The sequence below is a fragment of the Sitophilus oryzae genome, unplaced genomic scaffold (assembly GCF_002938485.1).
Source record: "Sitophilus oryzae breed Bouriz unplaced genomic scaffold, Soryzae_2.0 scaffold_937_pilon_pilon, whole genome shotgun sequence".
NCBI lineage: Eukaryota > Metazoa > Arthropoda > Insecta > Coleoptera > Curculionidae > Sitophilus > Sitophilus oryzae.
This window is the reverse complement of record NW_022147569.1, coordinates 1,715,014-1,737,557: the sequence shown is the minus strand read 5'-3', so window position 1 is coordinate 1,737,557 and position 22,544 is coordinate 1,715,014. Positions and strand designations below refer to the sequence as shown.

General features: G+C 32.3%; 1 protein-coding gene across 3 annotated transcripts; it reads left to right on the top strand.

The window, feature by feature from the left end:
- Window positions 1-1,212: 1,212 nt before the first annotated feature.
- On the top strand, window positions 1,213-22,373 carry LOC115890905 (myrosinase 1-like). Of its 3 annotated transcripts, XM_030911259.1 has the most exons (12): window positions 1,213-1,308; window positions 1,362-1,492; window positions 9,004-9,097; window positions 9,159-9,249; window positions 9,647-9,810; window positions 11,518-11,690; window positions 15,910-16,004; window positions 16,232-16,401; window positions 16,457-16,603; window positions 20,715-20,802; window positions 21,033-21,136; window positions 22,173-22,373. In XM_030911259.1, exons 1-12 carry the CDS (start codon window positions 1,262-1,264, stop codon window positions 22,306-22,308), a joined length of 1,440 nt encoding a protein of 479 aa, XP_030767119.1. In that variant the 5' UTR covers window positions 1,213-1,261; the 3' UTR covers window positions 22,309-22,373. The 3 variants fall into 3 exon arrangements, with proteins under 3 accessions (XP_030767119.1, XP_030767121.1, XP_030767120.1); XM_030911261.1 differs by lacking the exon at window positions 21,033-21,136 and having other exon boundaries at window positions 22,173-22,288; XM_030911260.1 differs by lacking the exons at window positions 20,715-20,802; window positions 21,033-21,136 and having other exon boundaries at window positions 22,173-22,364.
- The last annotated feature ends 171 nt before the right edge of the window (window positions 22,374-22,544 follow it).

The window sequence follows — 22,544 nt, the reverse complement described above, 5'->3', positions numbered from 1 at the left end:
TACAAAAATGCAAAGAATTTTTAAAAGTGCGCCAACAACATGGTTTAAAATTTAAAGAAGTGGTTTTACCAGAAAACGTAGTCCCGACAAAAGGGTACCATGTACAGTGCTAAAAAAATCAGTATTCTGGAATTTAGTACCATTGTTAATCTTTCTAAATAGATTCAAAAGTAAGTAAAAGTGCTTTACTTTTATGCTTAGGCGTTAAAATGACTTTTTTATATTGTCAATCAGGTCGCAAAAATTAATAATAATATAATATGTCACAAAAGTATAATAATAATTATACTTTTGTGACGTTTGAAAAAAAATTATTTTATATTATGCTAATTTTTAAATAATTATTCGTCTTTTTATTCTTTCAGATACAAAATACTTAAATTAAAAAGTCTTCTTATTGAAAGGATTTCAATAATACATTTTTATTAGAAAATGTTCCTTTTTATTTATTCAATATTAGTTAGTTTTTTTTAAATTTTTACGACTCTAAAATGCTGTTACGTCAACCGCATCGGCTGCCGACCGGGTCTCAATAAACTATCTTTCTCGCGCTTATAGATACTCATAAGACTTTTTTATCGCGCTCATTTAAAATCTTTATTCGCGTCTGGCAAGTATTAAATCCCATTGAATTCGTCTGGCAATTAACACATATTTTTAATATCATCTAATAAACACACTGTAAAAATTTTAGAATGCCTAAATTATGTTTTCCAGGTACAATAATTAAACATATTTGGAACGGTCGGGTTACACTTTAAGCCCGAAAAAAAAGTCTGGCATACTTATTTCTAGGTTAAATAGATGCTAAAATTTAAGAATAAACAAATTTCAAGTTGCCTATAGAATGCCTTGTTGCCTTTTGGATTTATTTTTTTGCAAATGTTATGGGTTGCGCAGTAGCGAAATACCCCCAACCCCTCAGCCAGACTTAGGATTCTGGGTTCACCAGTTAATAAACTATACATTTTTAGTTATTCTAGCTTGCCTAAAATATGTTCTCTAAATATGTCGTCAGCTCTTAGGCTAATCCATCAGTACCGGCACCGGAGAGAGGTCCGTGGATGTGGATTCGTATCCATCCGGACCTAATCATCTCTAGTGTATAGTCTATGTTATTGAAGACACTTTAAAGTACTTAACTGATAAACCGAAAGTTATCATAAAATGTACTGATATATCAAAATGCAGATAATATAAATTGAGGGGGACATTAAGAAAAATAAAAAAATTCTAATCGAATTGAATAATATATTCCGAAATGTTTTACTTAGCTAAAATCATCGTTTTCTGGTTTTTAGTGCAAAAGTAAAAGTTTTTTTTTTATTTTTGTATACTTTATTTCTAAAATATTTTTTTAGCTCTCTTGCTACTAAGACATTTCCGGAAAGCTTTATGTTTGGAACTGGCACTGCAGCATTCCAGATTGAGGGAGCTTGGAATGAAGATGGCAAAGGACCAAGCATTTGGGATACCTTCTTCCACAAAAAAAGTAAGTACAAGTATTATTTCAATGTAACAAAAAATCAGTTCTTTGACGGACATTATTTTGTGCCAATTATTTTGAATTATTATAAAAAGACCGTTTCTGTATATTAAAAAATGTAACAGTCAAATTTTATCAAAGCCATTTAATAATATATTGTCCTGTATTTTGCCGTTAAAAAAGCTGCATGTAATATCTGCGAAACCGTTAAAAATATCAAAACATCACAAAAATATTCATTTTCAAATTCTGCTTCTCAAAGAAAAATAATATACAGGGCACTGGGTTTAAAAAAGACAAGAAAAAATACTTATCTTAAAAATTTTGACAATATTTAAAACTAGGCAACTACATACCACCTGTATTGAAAACGAGCCTTGTTAAAACCGCATTGTTGCAGTACTCCGTATATTCTGAAACAGACGTTTTTAAAACAACCAATTTCATGTTCAAACAGCAAAATAAAACACTGTTTTACCACTATACACCAAAACACTTTATTTTTAAATATTAAACGTGCCTTTCGCTCGCTATGATATCATCAGGAGATGATTAAAACTATCTATCAAAATTAATGTAAGGATTGTAATCTGAAATATGTTATCGAACTAAAATATCAATAACAACTTGGTCTCAAAAATTATATGACTCAATTAAGATATAGATAGTAGTGGAGCAGAGAGATCTTGCGTTTTAAATAATTAATCATTGTTGATGTCAATAATATAAAATTAATCAAATATACTGGGTGGTCCGAATTGTGTTCGGGAAACTTTGGAAGCATATTCTGCTGATAAAAATAAGTGAAAACGTTCATATAAATGTATGTTCTAAAATACTACGTTTTGGAAATACAGGGTGTACCGTCAAATGGGGTTAAATTGATAGTTTTTTTTAATAGTTCGTGAATAACACTAAAACTACCCATAGTCTTTGCGTCAAAAAAATATGATGCATTTGTATTGGGTCTAAGAGATATATTCATGATTATGTAATGATGTAAATATTTTTTTATTTGATTTAAAATAAATAATACCCCTATTATCAAAGACATACGCACATTACGCAAGACATACGCAAAAAAAATGTATCAAGAATGAGGGAACAGGGGTTACATTGATAAGTTTTAGTTCCAAACAGATCATTCTGATGCAAAAACACCGTACCTATCAAAGTCACCCCAGACTTTGATAGGTACGGTGTTTTTGCATCAGAATGATCTGTTTGGAACTAAAACTTATCAATGTAACCCCTGTTCCCTCATTCTTGATACATTTTTTTTATCAAAGTTAGACACGCTAGGGGCGACTTTGATAATTCATTTACAAGTTTACATTGCTTATCAAAGTCACCCCTTATGGTTCGCCATGAAAATTGAATTTGAATTGTTTCTCATGGAAAAAGTGAAATGAAAACTCTAGTTAAATATAAAAATTAAACTTTATTTTCTACAAAATATAAAAAATCTTTTATATGGTACATGCTTTAGTCAAAAGTCAAAATTATACAGTCTGCAAACTTAAAAAAAATGCATAAAGAATACAAAAATAAAAAATCCAATGGAATAAATACATTTAACGTTCAAAAACATCAACAGATTTTGCGAAAACATATCTTGTGCTACGACCTCCAGAAGTCTGTGTGGGCTGTTCTATAATGGCTATAATATCCTCTAAGCTTATGGTAAACGAATCGTTAGGAACAAGTTTAAAGGTGGTTTTAGTGGTGTCCACTGATTTAAAACCCAAGACATTGTAGTCATTATTGCCGTCTACTTGTCCTTCGACCTTTGCAACGAACCTATAGTTGGTGGAATTTCTGTTTCCAGACAACACTTTTACTAGAATAAATGTTCCAGGCACAATGTTCTTAGGTTGTGATGGATAAATAGTCTCTTTCGTCAGCAACATCAAAGTGTGTATCTTTGATGTTGGGGAAGTTTGAAGTGAAGTTTGAAGTGGGGATTCATATCTTCGCTTTCGTCTGAATCATTTGTTGGGCAAGTAACACTTTCTCAAGCTTCCACAGATAACCGCTTTTTTTTCTGTGACGATTTTCGAACAGGGGTGTTATTGTAACGTTTTTCTTTTAAATAAGCCACGAGACTATTGTCGAACTCTGTCTCAAATTGATCGTTATTACCTTCAAAGTTTGGAATTTTATTTAAAACTTTATCACGGTTCAGTGGAAAAATTCCTGTGGCTTCAAATCCAGATCTTAAGTCGTGAGTAATAGCTTGGGGAGAGTGAATTCCTGAGGTATTCATTTTTTTTTAAAGTAAGTTGCATTAACTTTGGAAATATTTCTTTCTTCAAAGATGTTTGTTTTGGATTTTGCATTTTCCAATTTAACAAGACTGACCTCCATGCAGTTTTTAAAGGCCTGAAGAAACTAACATCAAGTGGTTGGGTCAGGTGTGTTGAATTGGGAGGGAGGCACAAAAAGACAATGTTATTTTGAACATATAACTCTAACACTTCATCAGTAAAGTGAGACGACAAATTATCGCCAATCAGAACCTTCTTTCCTGGCAAATTTATAGCGTGAGGTAAAAACGTGCTTCTAAACCAATCAGTAAAGCAGCTGGCTTCAATCCAACCACTTTTCGTTCTGTTGTATCTAGATCCAGAGCTGCAACAACGATCCTCATAACAAGGATGTCCTTTATGGACATGATGATGGGAAGAAGAACACCCGAAGCTGACCCACAAAACATAATAGAAATAGCCGATTTTGAATGGTTTATACTATTTTCCGGGTATTTTTTACCCCTGCGATAAAGCCACTTTTTTTGCCGGGATCATCGGCCATATTTGTTTCATCATAATTCAACAAATTTGAGGAAGGGACACCGTCAGTGCTAATTTGTAAATTGTCAAAATATTGTTTGATTACTTCTGGAGTATCACTAGCACGTGCGCGTCTAATGTTGGCTGCTAGACGCTGTGTCAAACTAGCCTTATTTCTTTTAATAAGTGAATAAATCCAGTCTCGACCAGGAATATTATTTTTGAAGTAACCTGTCGTCCTTGCCTATCTAAGAACGATTTTGTAACCATTTGTAGATTTTCTATGCATAGCGGAAAACACCAGTCACTGCAAGTTACTACAGATCGAACTATTGCTTCTTCCTCTTGCTGACTAAAAAGAGGTTGTCCTCCATGTGACCTCACGTGTATGCCTTTGTACTTATGGTACAAGGTTCCGTAGGCAATTTGGAATTCCTTAGCTGCTTTGTTAATAGGCCAGTTTTCATCCACTATCTTTTCTAGTGCTTTTTCCATATTCTCATTGCTGAAGTTCTTGTAAGCTCTGCTCCCAACTTTACATTTATAGATACGGCCCATTTCCGTTTTGTAGGTACCTACACTTTCTAACTGAAGCTCTTGAACTGAAATTGAAATTAAAATTGATCCAGATCAAAGCAAACAACACAAAAGCGTGAAGATGTTATGGATTACACTCTATGGGGCGCCTTTGATAATTATCAATCTCACCCCTAAACTGTTATCAAAGTGACCCCACATGATGTATCAAGTAATAATTTTCAAACTAACGTATTTTCTACCGAATTTTACATAAGGTGAGGATAAATAGGAAGCACCTTATCGTAAATGACCGATATTGAAAAAAAATTGCAATAACTATTGAAGTACATTATGATTTTTTACAGTGTCAATATAACGTCAGGTTGACTTATTGTAATAAAATATTTACAAAAATAACAGCTACTTACCAGTACTCCAACACCATACTACAATGTCAAAACATCACTCTTTCGACTGATCACAGCGCGGATGTCGTCGAATTATAATGGCGGGATATTTAAAGTTGTTTAGCAAAATATTAGCCGTTATCAAAGTCCCCCCATAAAATCAATTTAACCCCATTTGACGGTAGAAGTTTAATTTTTATTTCGATTTTTTCAAAATAATTTCTGAACTATCGACATATTTCAATGAAAATTGGTTTCCGGTAGTTTTTTGACATGGAAAAATTTCTTTCGATGTTCTACTTGTAGGGGGAGCCACCTACATGTTTTTTAACTGGTTCGAAGAGTAGTAACGTTTCGTTCGTACCTGTATAAAACCACTGAGTGAAAAAATATTTATTTCCGCCGTTTTTTAGGTAAAAAAGGTCACTTGGTAAAAATCGCCCACGTATAATGGTTGTCGAGATATTCAGAATCAAAATAGTCAATACACGTCATCATTGACAAAAATTGAACAAGTTAAGAAGTAGTTATTAGAATGAAATTAAATTTCAAACGTTTTTGTGGCCAAAAATTCACCAAAAAACTGTTTCATTGCACAATTTTTCACATATTATTATGATTCATTTTAACGTTAATCCTCCGATGATGCTAACATAGAGAACCGCGCTAGTCGCTACTCGTGTTTAAAGTAAAATGTATTGGAGTATTGTGGTGAACTAGTGTGTTTAATTTTGATGTTGCAATGCGAAATGTTCAAATGTTCTCAAGGGTATTTTTGTTTTGTTAAGTTGAAATTTGCAAATATGTAAAGAATTTCTCGTATTGTTTTGATATTTTAAGTAGAGATAATATGTGATATTTTTTTCCTATTGATAGTGGGTTTCACATTAAATAATGACAATTCAGATAATTTTTTTAAAAAAACAGTCTCGATTGGTAGATAATTGCTAAAATTTTGTTATTTTTGCCACCCTAAGTGGGAGATGGAATATGGAAGGTATTCTCTCCAAAAAAATCCTTTATGGGTATTTCGCCACTGCACTGCAAGAAAATCCACAAAATAAAATAGTTATTTTTTGTAAACACTTCTGCGTTAAACCTAAACGGACACTGCTTGTCAGAAGTTATGTTTACAGTTATACAAATTTGCCTAACAAAGAAAAAAATGCTAAACGTTTCGGAAAGTTTATCGCTTTCCGTCGTCGGAAGCAAAAAAATACAAAGAATAAAAAAACTATTTAAAATATTTAAATTCAACTATTCGAGAACACTTAAAGAAAAGAACACTTAAGAGATAAACTTTCCGAAACGTTAAGCATTTTTTTCTTTGTAAAGCAAATTTGTATAACTGTAAACATAACTTCTGACAAGCAGTGTCCGTTTAGGTTTAACGCCAGAAGTGTTTACAAAAAATAACTATTTTATTTTGTAGATTTTCTTGCAGTGCAGTGGCGAAATACCCATAAAGGATTTTTTTGGAGAGATGAATCCGCCACATAGGTATAGACATTTTTTATGGAAGGTATTATTGTTCTTTAGCTAATTTTCTTACTCTTACTCTATTTTAAACTAAAAAAAATAAGAGTAAACTAAACAATAAACAAATTTCGAAATTAAAAAAAAATTGTCAGTACCTCTTTAAGGTTGGAAAAATAGGTATATTATTATTATAGAAGGTATGGTGAATCACAATGAAACACGATGAATATATTTGTATTTGATTTATTTTAAGAGACGTATATCGAAAACTAACGCTAAGTAACTGCTTCTTTTTAAGGTCTGCTATGCTGTTAATTGGAAAATTTCGTAATAAATTGTGTCCTATAAATTCTTGTCTCTGCATTATGTTTCATTTCATTATGTCGACTAGCTTTACCACAATATTTGTTTTTATGTCAGATTTTTGACTAATTAAACTCTTATATCTAAAATTTTTATGCATTATACACTCAGATGCAAAAAAAACGCAACGGAGAAATTTTTGGTCAAATTTAAAGTGTTATATTTTTATTATTTTTAGCCCTATTTTTATGATTTTTTATTTAATACTAGCGTGTACCAGCGACTTCGTTCGCGTCGAATTAATCATTTATAATGGTGATGATAAAGCAGAGCAAGAATTGCCATTAACATAAAAACTGGATAAAATTTTCTCACATTTATGTCAGCATGAGGAAAAACAATATGGCGATATTATTATATAACTTGGTAATATTTGAGGGGTAGTTTCATCTCGTTGGAATTTGACTTTCGAAAAATCCGTTTGCCAAAAATAAGCTTTTTACGTCAAGCAGCTTAAGCAGAATCGTGGTTAAGAAATTACCCAACTTTTTGGAAATGATATGATTTTTTAAAAAATTTCAAAATATCTAGAAAAACCAAATAAATTATGCTTGTCCAAGCGTTTTCCCGAAAGACTAACCGTTTTTAAATAACAAATATTGTAATATTTGAGGGGCGTTTGCAGCCTCTTGGAATTTGAGATTCGAGAAACCCCTCCTTATAGAACCTATACACCCCACAGTCAATCCGTTTACCAAAAATCAGTTTTAAACGTCAAGCAGTTTAAGCAGAATCGTGATTACTCAATGGTCATATTTTATGAAATGCCCTGTATAAATTTATAAAAAATCTTAAAATATGTAAAACAACAAAATAAAATATACGTGTTTAAGAGTTTTTCCGAAAAAACTCACCGGATTTTAAATAAAAAATATTTTAATATTTCAGGGATAGTTTCACCCCCTTAGAATTCGAGTTTCGAAAAATTCCTTCTTATCGAACCTCTACACCCTAAAGTCAATCTGTTTTCCAAAAATCAGCTATTTACGTCAAGCGCTTTAAGCAGGATCGTGATTAATCAATGACCAGAACACCCTGTATACATTTTTAAAAATTCTTAAAATATGTAAAAAACAAAATAAAATATACGTGTTTAAGCGTTTTTTCGGAAACTTGACCGTTTTTTAAATAAAAAATATTGTAATATTTGAGGGGTGGTTTCACCCGCTTGGAATTGGAATTTCGAGAAATCCCTTCTTATCGAACCTCACTACAAAATTGAGCTTCTTACGTTGAGTGGTTTGAGCAGAATCGTGATTAATCAGTGAGTCAGTCACTTAAGGATTTTATATATTAGTATGGATGTGAGGAAGGCTACACCATAATTGGAAATGGTTGAATAAGCTGCAGATGATGATGATATCATACAAAGAACGTAACATACAATAACTGATTTAGCTACAATGAACCTCAGAATCTGTAAGAATCTCAATCTGAATCTTGAAAGAACATCTAATATTCTAGAATAAAGAATCGGTGACGAATATAATTTTTGCTTACGATAATTATTGCCCTTACAATAATTATCTATTATAATATCAATTTTTTATCCAGAAAACGTAGTAACCTTTATTTTTAGTAATGTAGTAGAACTTTTTAATATCTATAGCATCTATATTCGTTTTCGTACACAAAATTATTGAGTAAATGTCCCCATTGTAAGTTTTTTTATTGTTTTTTTTTCAAATATTTTACCTAAATTTGACTAGGAATATAAACCTAGACTTGCTTACTCTTCCTAGTGGAGAAGTAGTGGAAAACTTAACTTTGTGAACGATTGGTACATCGATTGATACAGAGACAAGATGCAAACAGACTTCAATCTTGTAGTTCTTGATTGACAATTGATTGTATTTCTTTATTATCCCATCAAAATATTACAATTTTTAAAAGATCTTGACAAGTAAATAGAAATCAATCGTTCTTATCCAATGTATATGACATTTCTATGTATTATTAGATGCTACAGAAAATGGTGATGTAGCCTGTGATTCGTATCATAAATGGAAAGAAGATGTTCAAAATGCCAAAGATCTCGGATTGAAGTTTTATAGGTAAAATTGTATTGTTATTGTAATAGAGTAGTGCAATATATCCAACTGTATTTTCTCTTAGATTCTCAATTGGTTGGTCAAGAATTATGCCAAATGGAACACTGAATAGTGTTAACCAAAAGGGAATTGAATATTATTCCAATCTTATAAAGGTAATTTACAGATTTTTTAAAACATTAATCAATCCCCAATTGGCGCCCCAATGTTTTTTTTTCTTTTTAGTCACCGTGAAAATATGAATGTATATAAATATCGTTCACAATGATAAAAAATATTCTGGTAAATTTGAGCTTTTAATATTAATATTAAGAACTTCATCGGCTGAGTATTTTGGTAATAACAGAGGTTGGCCAACTCTCCCAAATGGCCATCTATCCCGGTCCTTATCACATTTTTTCTTAATTTTTAACTTTTAAATTTAGTATGTTGAATCGTGAGAATATTGCGAAACCATTGAAGATTATTTTTGTAGAGTTGGATAATATTTTTTGTGTTGTTCATGAAGAATCTCTCTCTGGGTAATTCCGTTATACAAAAATATAATTGTAGGCTTTGAAAGAAGAAGACATAGAACCAGTCGTAACGTTATATCATTGGGATATGCCACAATATATCAGTGATTTGGGTGGTGCCCTTAATGTTCAGTTTGTTGATTATTTTGAAGATTACGTCAGATTGTGTTACACTTTATTTGGAGCCTACGTCAAATATTGGTAAGTAGTATTTCTTTTTGGCCGGCCGTAGCTCCAGCGGTTGTGTGTCGTCTGCTGTGCGAGAGGTACTAGGTTTTATCCCCAGCCAGTACAGTCGCTTTATTTATTTCAATAAAAATATTTATTTATCTAAATAGAACGACCAGCGAGCCGCCATCTCAAGGAAAGTAATGGCAAACGATCTTGAGTATATTTGCCTTGTACAGCCTAGTAACTCAACTAGTGCCGTTCGGATTTGGTGATAAACTGTAGGTCCAGTGTACTTCTGCATTAGAATGTGGAATTATTAATAATTCTAGCGGAAAGTCCGACGCGACAGTTCTTCAATTGAATGTACATTTGCACAGTTTCTGAAATGATGCACTTAATACCAAAACTTTTTTTGTATTTTATTTCTCATTCCAAGATAGGAGGTTGATTGACTGCCACTGATTTTGAATTTTTTCAATAACCACAGGTGTTTTCCCCATACATTCTAATAATTCTATTAAAGTATATTTTATTGATTTGCATGTTTGTACGACGTTTATGTTACATAATATATCGTAATATTTTTACATTATCCGGTAGTCTTAATTTGATTTGATTAATTAGGGATAATAAAAAATTAATGTCACGAACCCTCAAACTTCTCTCAACAGAAAATCTTTTCTCTTTCATTTCGCGCAATTTTCTTTTGAATCTATATCCTAAATAGCAAAAACTATCGATGTACTTTTTTTTACATGAAAGGTCGCGCGCGGACTCTGAATCCGCATACTAAATTCAAGAAGTGTTAAGCGTTGCTAATAGTGTAAAGACATAAAATAATATGATAAACAAAATAATAACTATTTATTGACTTGTTTAATTACAAATAGCAGGCATAAACATAAAATATAGAACATAAAACACGCAAAAACACAAACAAATAAATATTATTCAAAAACAAAAATAAATAATAATGAAAAAATCAATCCGTAGAACAGTGATTATAAAACATTTTTGTGTGGTTAAAACATACGAAATTGTAACACACAGCATTAACGAGTTGGTCTGTTTTTCCACTTATCACAATTCTCTGGTGCCGATCCTCTTGTAATACTGTATTCACTGCGTCAAAACCTGAAATTTATTTTTCTGTATCAGAATTTATTTCAGTCCTTTGCTTTTCTATAATATCCACTTCTCCTCCTTCCTTGTTATCGTTATGTTCAGTAGTTTAATTCGTCATCTTCGTTCAAACAGTCTTGCATGAGCTGTTGCAATCATTCTTGCCCTGCCCCATATATGAGTACATTTAAAAAAATAATACTTATTTATAAAAAAATAAAAAAGGTCGATTATTCACTTTTTTTATCACACTTTACTCATTTTCAATTAAAACAAATCAGTAAATACCCGTCCTCAAATTTTATTTATCTCTCTTTTAACCAATGAAAATAATAATGTTTATTATTATTGTACCAAAATGTTTAACGCTCAGAGAGGCAACTAGGGGGGGCCAGGGGGGGCTTAGCCCCCCCAGATCTTCTGTGCGTGTCGTATAAAATTGGTTTTAACCTCACATGAATCTTATCTTATAGTGACCTATAAGCCCCCCCAAAAGACTCAAGCCCCCCCTAAAAGTACATGCCTAGTTGCGCCCCTGTTAACGCTTTTAGAAATTTATAAGATTTATAAGACACTATTTTTACAGGTTTAATACAGACTCTGTCTCTCTTTTAGGTTAACACTCAATGAGCCTACTATTCAGTGTTTTGTCGGCTACGGTTATGGAGTAGGAGCGTCTGGATTCGCGTTGCCTGGGGATGGCTTGTATCAATGTTCCTACGTTCTCCTTAAGGCTCACGCTAGGGCATACAGAATTTACGACGAAGAGTTTCGCGATCAATATCAAGGTTAGTAACAATCATTATTTCTTATATCTACGTGAAAATGTCTAATTTCGTTGGCCTAGTGGGGTCGTTGGCCTAGTAGGCCCATAGTTCTAATCCACTCAAGACAATTTTAAAAGAAAACCGCAGCGTACGGCTACTCTTCGTCTGGTGAATAGTAGATGTACGTTCATTTAAATGTTTTTGCATTTTGTTGGGTGCCACACTGAAAAAAAGGATCTCTCAGTCGAAATGAATATGACTTTGACCCAAAAGATTGGCGCTTTTCAATAGGACCAAGAACGACGTTTCTTTGCCTAAAGCATTAACTATCTTTTCATAAGCTTTAAAAAATTACTTTAGAGAATAGAAGAATCTGTCCAAAGTATTTCACTCTTGACCCAAAATGAACAGTTATAATAAGTTCTTGCTACAAGAACAATAGCTTCTTTGATTCATGCAAAAATTCTTGATTGAAAAGGGACATTTCTTGATTAAAGAGACACTTTTCTTAAACCAATAGCGAATACTATTGACCCAACTAAAATTTATTTTGATCTAAGAGAAGTCTATACATCATATACAGTCATATACAGCTATATTACGAGGTATATTATTTTCTGATAAATTTAGGTTTTCCTGGTCTGTAGTATGTAAAGTGATATTATTTTCCTCGATAGTAGTTATTTCTGCTTCTTCACTCCTTGGTATTTTTGGGGGTGGTTCATCACTCTATACATTACAAAAAAATGTTACATCACGATTAATCAAAGTAAAACAAATCAATTATTAAAATTATAAACTTTGGTCACATTTTGATTTTTTTAATACGACGCCGACGACTTGAAATTCTAAAATTTTTGTAATTATTTGCATAAAAAAATCGATACCTATATTCTTATTCTATCTATAGTCACGCATGCATTATCTAAACAGGTGCATTAAGTAAATGTCTCTTACCTTCAAATATAGCAAATAAATGCTCTAATTTCCATTTTTTTAGAAACTCCTTTAAACAATCCATATATCCTAAAATTTGTCCATAAAAATGACAAATGCATGTTAATAACGATCACTAATTTGTTATATGATATGCGTTTAAAAAGCAAATTATGCAAAATTCCAAGCAACAAAACCCGTGCGTACTATGAAATGCGACGTACGACTGATCGGACTGCCATGCCATGCCGACTGATTGTATTATACCGTCCTTCGTCATCGTCTTTGCATGTCGTTATTATTTTTCATCAAAAGAGTATTTAGCTATTGGAAAAATGGCCATGTTTCTTGAATGAAGTTCTTCCTAGCGTATTTTTCTTATTATCTTAAAACAAAGTAACTGGCACTTGGTTGAATGAAAATAGATTCAAGAGAAATTTTCGAATTTTTCAAGAGAACCAGTTTTCTTGAGTTAAGAGAGTTTTTCTTCAGGTAAAATATTTTCTGTTACGCTAAAATAAATTCTCTTGCCACTAACTTTTTTTTTCAAGAACGATGACGACTTTAGTTCAAGTCTATCTTTTTTATCAGTGCACTTAATTTAAGCCAACTTAATGCGATATTTAAAAAAATAAGAAAATTACCACAGGCTAAAGATGTTCTGTAATCTTTATGGTGCGTTTAGACTTGAGCACGCACGAGCTGAGCGTGCGCGCACGGCATTCGTTCGCGCTCTCGGCTCCAAATTAAAAACTTATTTTTCGACGAATGAAGTGATCCATTTGTGCGCGCACAGCAGAGTTGTGTTGGCGAAAATAATGGACGACCAAGAAATAGTCGCGGCTGCAGTCATTGTTATGCACAGCAAAGGAGAAAAATCGAAAACATCGTCGCTTACAAACCCAAATTTTTAGAAATCGATATAATTTACTGCAACAACTTAGTGTCTGAGGAGGGCTAAGATCAGTTCAAAAACATTACAAGTATGATCAGACCCGACTTTGAATATTTACAAAATTTAATAACATTAAAAATTACGAACAAAAGATACAAATTTTAGAATAGCAATTTCATTAATATCGACATATTCAATATTAATTATTTTATTTACAAGATCTTGCCATGGGTTTTTTTTTATTTTTTAATAATACCAAGAATGTTTAACATCCCATAATATAGGCAACTTTTCATAGTCTTCAATTAATAATAACGAAGATTTATTGATCCACTCCATAATGTTAATAAAGAAAACGAAAAAAATATCATACACTCACGCACGCACGAACGCAGACAAAACAAATTGCCGGTGCAAACTGAGTATTTGCGCACACATAAAATCCCTTTGAGCACGGACCAAAAACCGACAACAGACGGCTCACGTTCGCGGCTGCTCGCGCACAGACAGTTTCAGAGTGAGCGTGCGCGCACAGCCGTTTACACTTGAGCATTCGCGGAGGATCAGTGCGTGCGTGCTCAAGTCTAAACGCACCATTAAATATCTCAAATTAAAAAAACTTAACTAAACCAAACACCAAAATTTAATAAAAACTATGTACATTTATTTATAATTAAATATGTTAAATTTCCGGTTTGAAAATGAATAAAGAAAAAGTTGTGATTAAAAAAATATACAATAAATTAGTGTTATTTTAATATTTAAACTTAAATATTATCAACTATAAATTAATAAACGTAACCGTTGTGTCTAAGTTTCATTAAAAGGTTTCAGGTAAAAAGGTAAGAAGTTAAGAAAAAAGAACAAAAATATTCTAAAACAACATAAATGAGTACTTAGCTTTTGCTCTGAAGCTCTAGTCAATCAGGGTTGTTTTCCTATCGTACTTGGACCCATATCCATGACGTAACTGCTCCAAACCATTAGAACATTTCGAAAATAATTTGGGAAACTCGCCAGTTCGTACCACCCTCTAAAATGGAACTTTCACGGAATCATTAAAAAAAACAAAAAAAAAACTACTTTTAAACAAATCTTGGTATACCCAAATCTTAAGACAAAAAACATCTATAACATAGATTTTTAAATATGGATGGAAATATTCGGTCTCCCGCCAAAACTTCTTGCTTCTACGCCGGTAGACCATTGCCTTTGCCGAGGACCGCGGTTCGGATTTCGTGTAAACAAAGTAGGTCCCGTCCAGATTAGCCCTAGCAGCAAAGAGGAGACGTTAACTAAAAGAAATTGAAAGAAGTATAGTTGTCATAATTGTCAATTTTCAAAACACCCAATGACGGGAAAAGTGCCAAGTGGCAAGTTTTAATGTGGAAATGTTCTTGCCAATAAAAGGGATTATTATAATTCAACTGAAATTCAGAAAATTCTCTGTAGAAAATACTGTAATAATTTGGCATAATAATCATTTTTCAATAAATATTTTATTAATGTAGTTCTTTGTTGTCTTACATATTGCCCAGAGGATCGCCATCACGATATACAAAAACATTTTGTGTATCTTTAATTGGTTAATTTCGTTTAGTTATTAATATCATTTAAAGAATAATAATATAATAATAGAATAATTAATATAATTTAAAGAATAATTTAAACTACTAATATATATGGCAAACCTGCGCCACCACATCGAACGACATTCACGGTACTACCAAAATTGCAGTGGTACGAACTAGGGAGGGGCATTATTGTACATAAATTCTGCTAGAGAGCGCAAAAATAAGGAATTATTTTAGGCTGTTACACTACATCTACACTAAACTGCAAGAGGCTAAAAAGGAAAAGGGCACTTGCAGTTTATTGAAACTGCAGTTTTTCCTCCTTTTACGTGATTTTTCCTCACGTGTGGTGATTTACTCGATTATAGTGATTTTCTGTAATATGGTAATGTTTTCGATTTGTACTTAAGTTCGGAAACACAAGGAACGATTTTGTCCAATATAAAACCGATTCTTACTTGGAATGTTACTGCACAGATCCTACCAACTGCGCCAATTTTTTTTCTGGTGAAATGGTTTTTTAAAGCAAAATACAAAATTAGGATTGTAAGTTAATAAGGTTTAAACCAGTACGAGTTCCAATGCAAAAATTAATATAAACTCGAGAAAAATACGGTTTAGTTAACTTTTACGCATAGTCAGCAAAGCTATAGCGTCTTCCTTGCCGCATGCTGATCGTGGAAATATTGGATTACATAACTTTCTCTTCGGTTAATATTTTTACAGCCTTACAGTAAATATATGTAAAAAGAGTTATTGCATTTTTTATTAAATAAAAAACATATTTTTCTAGCTTAACTGATTTAAATTACTTGTTATCTTTCCACTTTTATAGGAAAAGTTGGAATAGTTTTGGAAACTAATTGGATAGAGGCAGAAACTGAAGATCCCCTAGATTTAGAAGCTCAAGAGCGATATTTGCAGTTTTATGTAAGTTTTTAATATAATATAGTATTAATGATCAATGGCGTGCATATAATGTAGGCAGAAAGGCGTTCCTTACTCCTTACCCCAGACAAAATCATGTTTTTATTTCATATCATTATATTATAACTTAACTCATTACTAACATTATAACTTAACTCATTACTGACTTTAGTAGGTCTAATATTATATTTTTTTTTAATAACTGTATCTTTACATCGTTGTTATAACAGCTTGGATGGTTTGCAAATCCAGTGTATAAGGGTAACTGGCCCGATGTTATGATCGACCGCATAGCAAATAGAAGTAAGCTGGAGAACTTAGCCAGGTCACGTTTACCTGCTTTCACTCAAGACGAAATAGAATATATTAATGGCACTCATGATTTCTTTGCAATCAACACGTAAGGACCACGGTTTTCTGCATTGCTAATTTTAAAAGATGTGTTCCTATTTTAGATATTACACCAGTACTGTTAGCTACCAAGAAGACGAACCAATCGGCACACCATCATATTCCAATGATTTGAGCGTTGATGCGAGTACTAATTCTAGTTACATTGATAACCAGGCTTTGAGAAAATTGTTAAATTATATCAATGACAGGTAAATAAACTAGTCAAAACGAATTAGGTATCACTTTTATAAATTACGTTTAAACAAAGAGTAATTATTTATGATTGTGCTAAAAGTGGTATTCTATTTTGTGAGAAGGGAAGCTTGGGACACGACGCCGAAGGGGGAGTGTCCCATCCCTTTGAACATAAAGAAATCACTTTTAGCACACATATCATACACTATTTTTTATACAAACAAGTTTATGTTCGTATATATCAAGGCATTATTACTTTTTACGTTAATCAATAATTCATAATATGTCATTCTGAAATCAAATTAATTATGAAGTTTATGGTTGCTAGGGTAACAATTATCGCTTCAGTGTTAAAAGTAAATCACGTGACTTACTTTTAGCACCAGTGCTAAAAGTAAATGACTTTTACCATCAGTGACATAATGTCACATTTTAGGCACTGACAGCATGCGTTAAAAATTACATACATACATACAGCCATTACTCGCTGACGAGTATTCGACACACATCAGAAGATAGTCACGCTAGGCGTTTTCTTTCATGAGCTTTTCTGTGACTGAAAAGCCCGATATGTGATGTTGTTTGCCTACCGCACTCCGGACATTCAAAAATCTCATTGCTTTGTTGCCTCATAACTTTTTTAACTGAGTTTACAACTCTTCTCCATTGAGTTCTATTGTGAGCTGCTTCTTCCCACTCATTCTGCATGTTAATCCCCTTTAAGTTTTCGTGAAAAATGTCCTTGTACCTTTTCAGTTGTCCACCCGGCCTCCTCTTACCGTCTACAAACTCACCGTAAAGCAGAGATTTTGGTATGAGGTTTTCTTGCATTCTGCATACGTGACCAGCCCATCTTAAGCGGGATTTTGTAACCATGACTTCAATACTCTTGCAGTTAGCTCTTTCAAGGACCGAAACGTTTGAGACATGATGGAACCACCGGATTCTTAAGAGTTGTCTAAGGTGTCTCTGTTGCAACTTGTTTAATGCGTTCATGTGTCGGCGGTACGGCACCCAAATTTCACTCCCATATAATATGGTGGGGATTATAATTGCTCGGTACATTTACATTACATTTTTACTGACGTTTGTAGAAAAAATATATTTATTTGAATATATAAACGTAGCTCACGTAGGTTAATGATTGGTGAGTTGCTGTAGTTGGCTTCTGAGTTTCTATTTCCAAACAATCTTCTATTGACTGTACGGATGAAAATTTTGCTCTAAATTGTATAGGCAAATTCCTTTTAATAAACATCTTATCGGGCCAATAAATTAAGTTTTTCATTAAGATTTAAATTGGTTCAGTTCCTTGACAGAATATACGGCTTGCAGTAGCTGTAGGAACTTCAAATATATTTCCTATTTTTGCAAAAGATGCATTACTTTTAATCTTGTATAATATTATAAAGATATAATGCCTTTTGAGGCCAGGACGTCTGTTTGAGGCTATTAAATACAGCTGAATTTTTTGAATCCCAGTATACATTCGCATTTTTTTCCATTTTCTTATAAATTCTTTTCTGAACTGTTTTGAGGCATATTCTTCTAGTTTAGAATGGGTTTCATTGATAAAGCCTGCCGGAACTACTTTGGCCTATTTGGTGAGACTCAAAATCACTATCTTCTTCAGCCGAGTTATGATTTTCAATCTCGTCAACTGTACTTTGATTGGAGTCGCAACTTTTTCTGTAAAAGCATTTTGGTTTTCGGAATGATACTCTTCATTGGTGAAGTAGCGACATTTTTTGTCAGTCCATAGTTACTTGTACCGATTTACTTCGAAAATGTACAACTCTTTATGTACAACATTTTTATATTCTGGACGGTCTTTAATTAAGATGGTATGAAGATGGTACCAATGTATTCTCCAATCTTATTGGGCTTGACAAAAAGGACCACCTCTTTGAACATTCAGATCTTCACAGAACTTCTTTTTAAAACCTACGAGTGGCATCTGTGAAAGAGGAATCATTATTCTGGGATGTGAAATCAAGAAATTATTCAATTTCTGCGACTTTCTCAGTCATTTTCGCCAAATTGTTAAGATTGTCGTTGTTGGTTGCCAAGCCAGATTGTATTTGTACAAATAAATGTTCTCCATAAAGTTTTTAATAGTTCACTTGAAACTGAATAGCTGCCTGTACGTGTCATCTTGTTCATCAACTGAGGGCTATCTGATACTGTGGGTCATGTTTAACAAATCAAATCAAATCAAATCTTTTTATTAGGCCCCAATATAAAAAATATACAAAATACAAACCATCCTTTGGCTGACTAATAGCCTAATAGCCTAATAAGGAGTGCACCGCGATTATAAAACCGATTCACTGATTGCCAAAGGCATCAGTGTGGCACACTCCCTGTAAAAAATAACTAAACAGAATTTCATTTTCAATACAATAATATACCAACAGCAAACAAACCCGTAAGAAAAACAGAGGACCACCGGCAAAGCAAAAAGAAATCCCGAGCGCACAGAACAAAGCGTCTGCAAGACAATTTAGCAATGTTAAAAAGTATATAAATACAATTTCAACACATACACAAATATTTTCCAAAATTGTAAAGCTGAGCAGTGAGCCAGTCAAAACCGTATCAAATTAAAGGCCCGTTCACCACAGTTTGCCAAAATAACAAAAGATAAAAGAAAAATTTAGAAATACGTTCTCTATTATATTCGATTGTAAAACCAGCAAATTATTCTTAACATATTTATTAAAATAATGTGATTTATAGCATTTAACACTGATTGGAAGAGAATTCCATAATTGCGGCGCAAGAAAAGAAAACGATTTCTGAAAGCCATCCGTTCTATGTTGAGGTATTCTGAAACGATGTAAGTTTCTTGTTACATGAGTGTGGTCAAAAGGTATAAACAATGATTTTAAATAAGGCGGTTGGCCAGTTTGTAAGATACGGTAGATAAATGGTAACATATGAAGTTTTCGCCTATTTACGATAGACAGAATATTAAATTGATTTAAATATGGCGTAACATGTGTACGAAATGAGATATACGAAAATCTCATGCAGGAATTTTGAAGTTTTTGAATGGATCTGGCAACCATTTGAGTCAATGAAGAGCCGTATACCAGATCTCCGTAATCAAACAAGGACAAAATTAGCGAATTGCACAGATAATATTTTGTATTCTAAGGAAGATGTTTCTTAAAATAAACCAAACCTTTTAGTCGCATATATGCAATTTTCAATTTATTTTTTACATGTATATCAAATTTTAAATTAGAGTCAAAATATATACCGAGATTTCTAGCGTCCTTAACTATTGGTATTTTAGTATTATTAACACATATATCAAGATTATCTGATAGATAATTGAGAATAGTCTGATTATTTCCAAGCAGCCTAATACACGATTTGGATGCATTTAATTTTAGATTATGTTCCATTGAATATTTGTATATGTTATTAATATCTGTTTTAAAATTTTCTTCAGCTTGTTTTAAATTATCAGATGCGAAAGCACAGTAAATTTGTGAATCATCTGCATACTGTTGTAATGTAGAAAACGCCATTTCTTTATTCATATCGGCAACATATAATGAAAATAGCAATGGCCCTAATATGGATCCTTGAGGAATTCCACATGTCATAGAAACGTAATTTGACTTTAATTTATGATTCCCCTGTCTTACTTGAACGCAATGCAGACGATTAGAAAGATAATTTTTAAGAAACATTATAGATTTTTCTGATAATCCGAAGTAATGGAGTTTAGCTAGTAACATATCATAATTTATAGTATCAAATGCCTTGCTAAAATCAAGCAAAGCAAGACAGGTGAAAACAAGAGGGTTTTTAGCTATTTCTATTGAGAATATATTTCATAAAGCAAATTAAGCTTCTAATTATTGTACGAAAAGTAATTATTGTAGCAGAAAAAACAACGATTTTTTATACTTTATATTTCAAGGGGAATTCAACAAAAGGTCGGTTTTACAATATTATGTATCATTGTTCAGATATCCTTATGTTTTTCCCCTACATAATATATTTTTATTATAAATACATTGCGTTGACCCTTTTCTGTCAAGATTTTTTTTGTTTCTGTATTTATTAATAATGTTTTTCTATTTATTAATAATGTTTAAAAATTCTTAGGTATAATCCTGGTAGCATTATAATAACTGAAAATGGAAGAGCAACTTCAGATGGATTAGAAGACATAGAAAGAATTGAATATTTAAAGGTGATTTTGAATATCTTATATACCATACGATTCCGAGATTTTATGATAAACAGATACATATATTTGTACATACCGTATGTTCCCAACATAATATAATGCTATACAGATATAGTTAGTAATAGCTTAGTATAATCATTAGTAATTATTTCTCTAAAATCCAAAGCTACCCGACCATATTTTTTAATAGTAAGGCATTTCGTCTAATTAACGGATAATCAATATTTTTTTAGATTTACTTGTGTAGTTTGTTGGATACTATTCTGGAAGACAATGTTAATGTTATAGGATATTCATTATGGTCACTGATGGACAATTTCGAATGGGGTACCTATGAGTAAGTAGAATATACACGCATCAAAATTGTCTAGGGGACAAAGTTAAAATTTTGTGTCCAGTAAGATCTTTATGTAGGAGAGTAAAATTATAAAATAAAACGAAAATGTCAACAGAATGTCTTTGTTTATACCAAAAATAAAAACATTTATTTCTAATCAGCTATTTTATACAGGGGGTCCAAAAAGGAAAGAAAATTATTTAATTTAAGATTAGTATTAAATGTACTTGCTCTCTCGGGGTGAAGGAATTTGGCAGGCTCAAATTTGGTCATCCGGAATCGTCCATTCTGATTCAGAATCATCCATATCCTCGGGGTCTATTTTTTCATTGGTATCGTTTAGATCGACGTCGAATAAATCAATAATAATCCCCACCATGTTATATGTTATATGAAAGCGAAACCTGGGTGCTGTACTGTCGGCACATGAACGCATTAAGCAAGTTGCAACAGAGACAACTTACACAGCTGTTGATTCACTGTGATCATCGGACTGGTTTTCATACTCTGGTTCATAATCGTTACTAGATCCCGAAGACAAGGTTTCAGGTTCAGATATCTCTTCAGCGAGAATTTTCAACTCCCCAAGAACTGAAAATAAAAAAAAAACAGTATTTGCAACTCTGTTGGTATACATACATACCGAAAGAATAACATGGAAAGCTTTAGAAATGTTTAAAATTCGGAAGGCAAATTTAGAGTACCAACAGTCAATGTGCCCATCATATTCCGTTTTTTATTGGAAAGAATAAATTACTTAGCAAATATGTTGGTCCTATTTTTATATTATTCCGGTACTTTCATAGATGTCTCTATAGATATTTCCAACGTTACTGACTCTGTAGTAATATTACAATTATCTGTAATATTACCGGGGTAAAATTATCATCACATTGATAGGTAACTCCTCGGTTATTTACTAAATTAGTTTAATTTTTTTATTGTACATACCTAATGGTTTTCTTGAATATTTTAAAAAATATATTAATTTTGTTAGTGAATACGGTGATTAATTTTATGAATTGTTAATTTTTAGGACCAGATTTGGTATCATTAGAGTAGATTTTGACAGCCCTAATAGAACAAGAACTTGGAAGGAATCCGCTAGGTGGTATCAAAATCTTATTGCAACTAGAGTATTGGATAATTCAACATTTATTGCTAATAATTAAAAGGAATATAATTTTATTTTTCTGTTTTTGTGAAATTTGAGTTTAATTAAAAAACTGTACATATTGTTTTTTATTTCATTTTCTACCTCAGAATATCATGTATTTACATTCAGCACTTTCAACTCCACAAAGTTGACAAATGTGCGTTTATTAACTATCAACAAAAGCATATAGGGATCAAGTATAGGGATGTTAATTACTTATCACCCAAAAATACGCCCTATAAAAGCAAGAAT

Coding starts and splice junctions, on each gene's coding strand:
- LOC115890905 (XM_030911259.1), top strand. CDS start 1,262: ATGTTTTACTTAGCTAAAATCATCGTTTTCTGGTTTTTAGTGCAAAA. Junction 9,098..9,158: donor CTCGGATTGAAGTTTTATAG/GTAAAATTGTAT, acceptor ATTTTCTCTTAG/ATTCTCAATTGGTTGGTCAA. Junction 21,137..22,172: donor TTCGAATGGGGTACCTATGA/GTAAGTAGAATA, acceptor GTTAATTTTTAG/GACCAGATTTGGTATCATTA.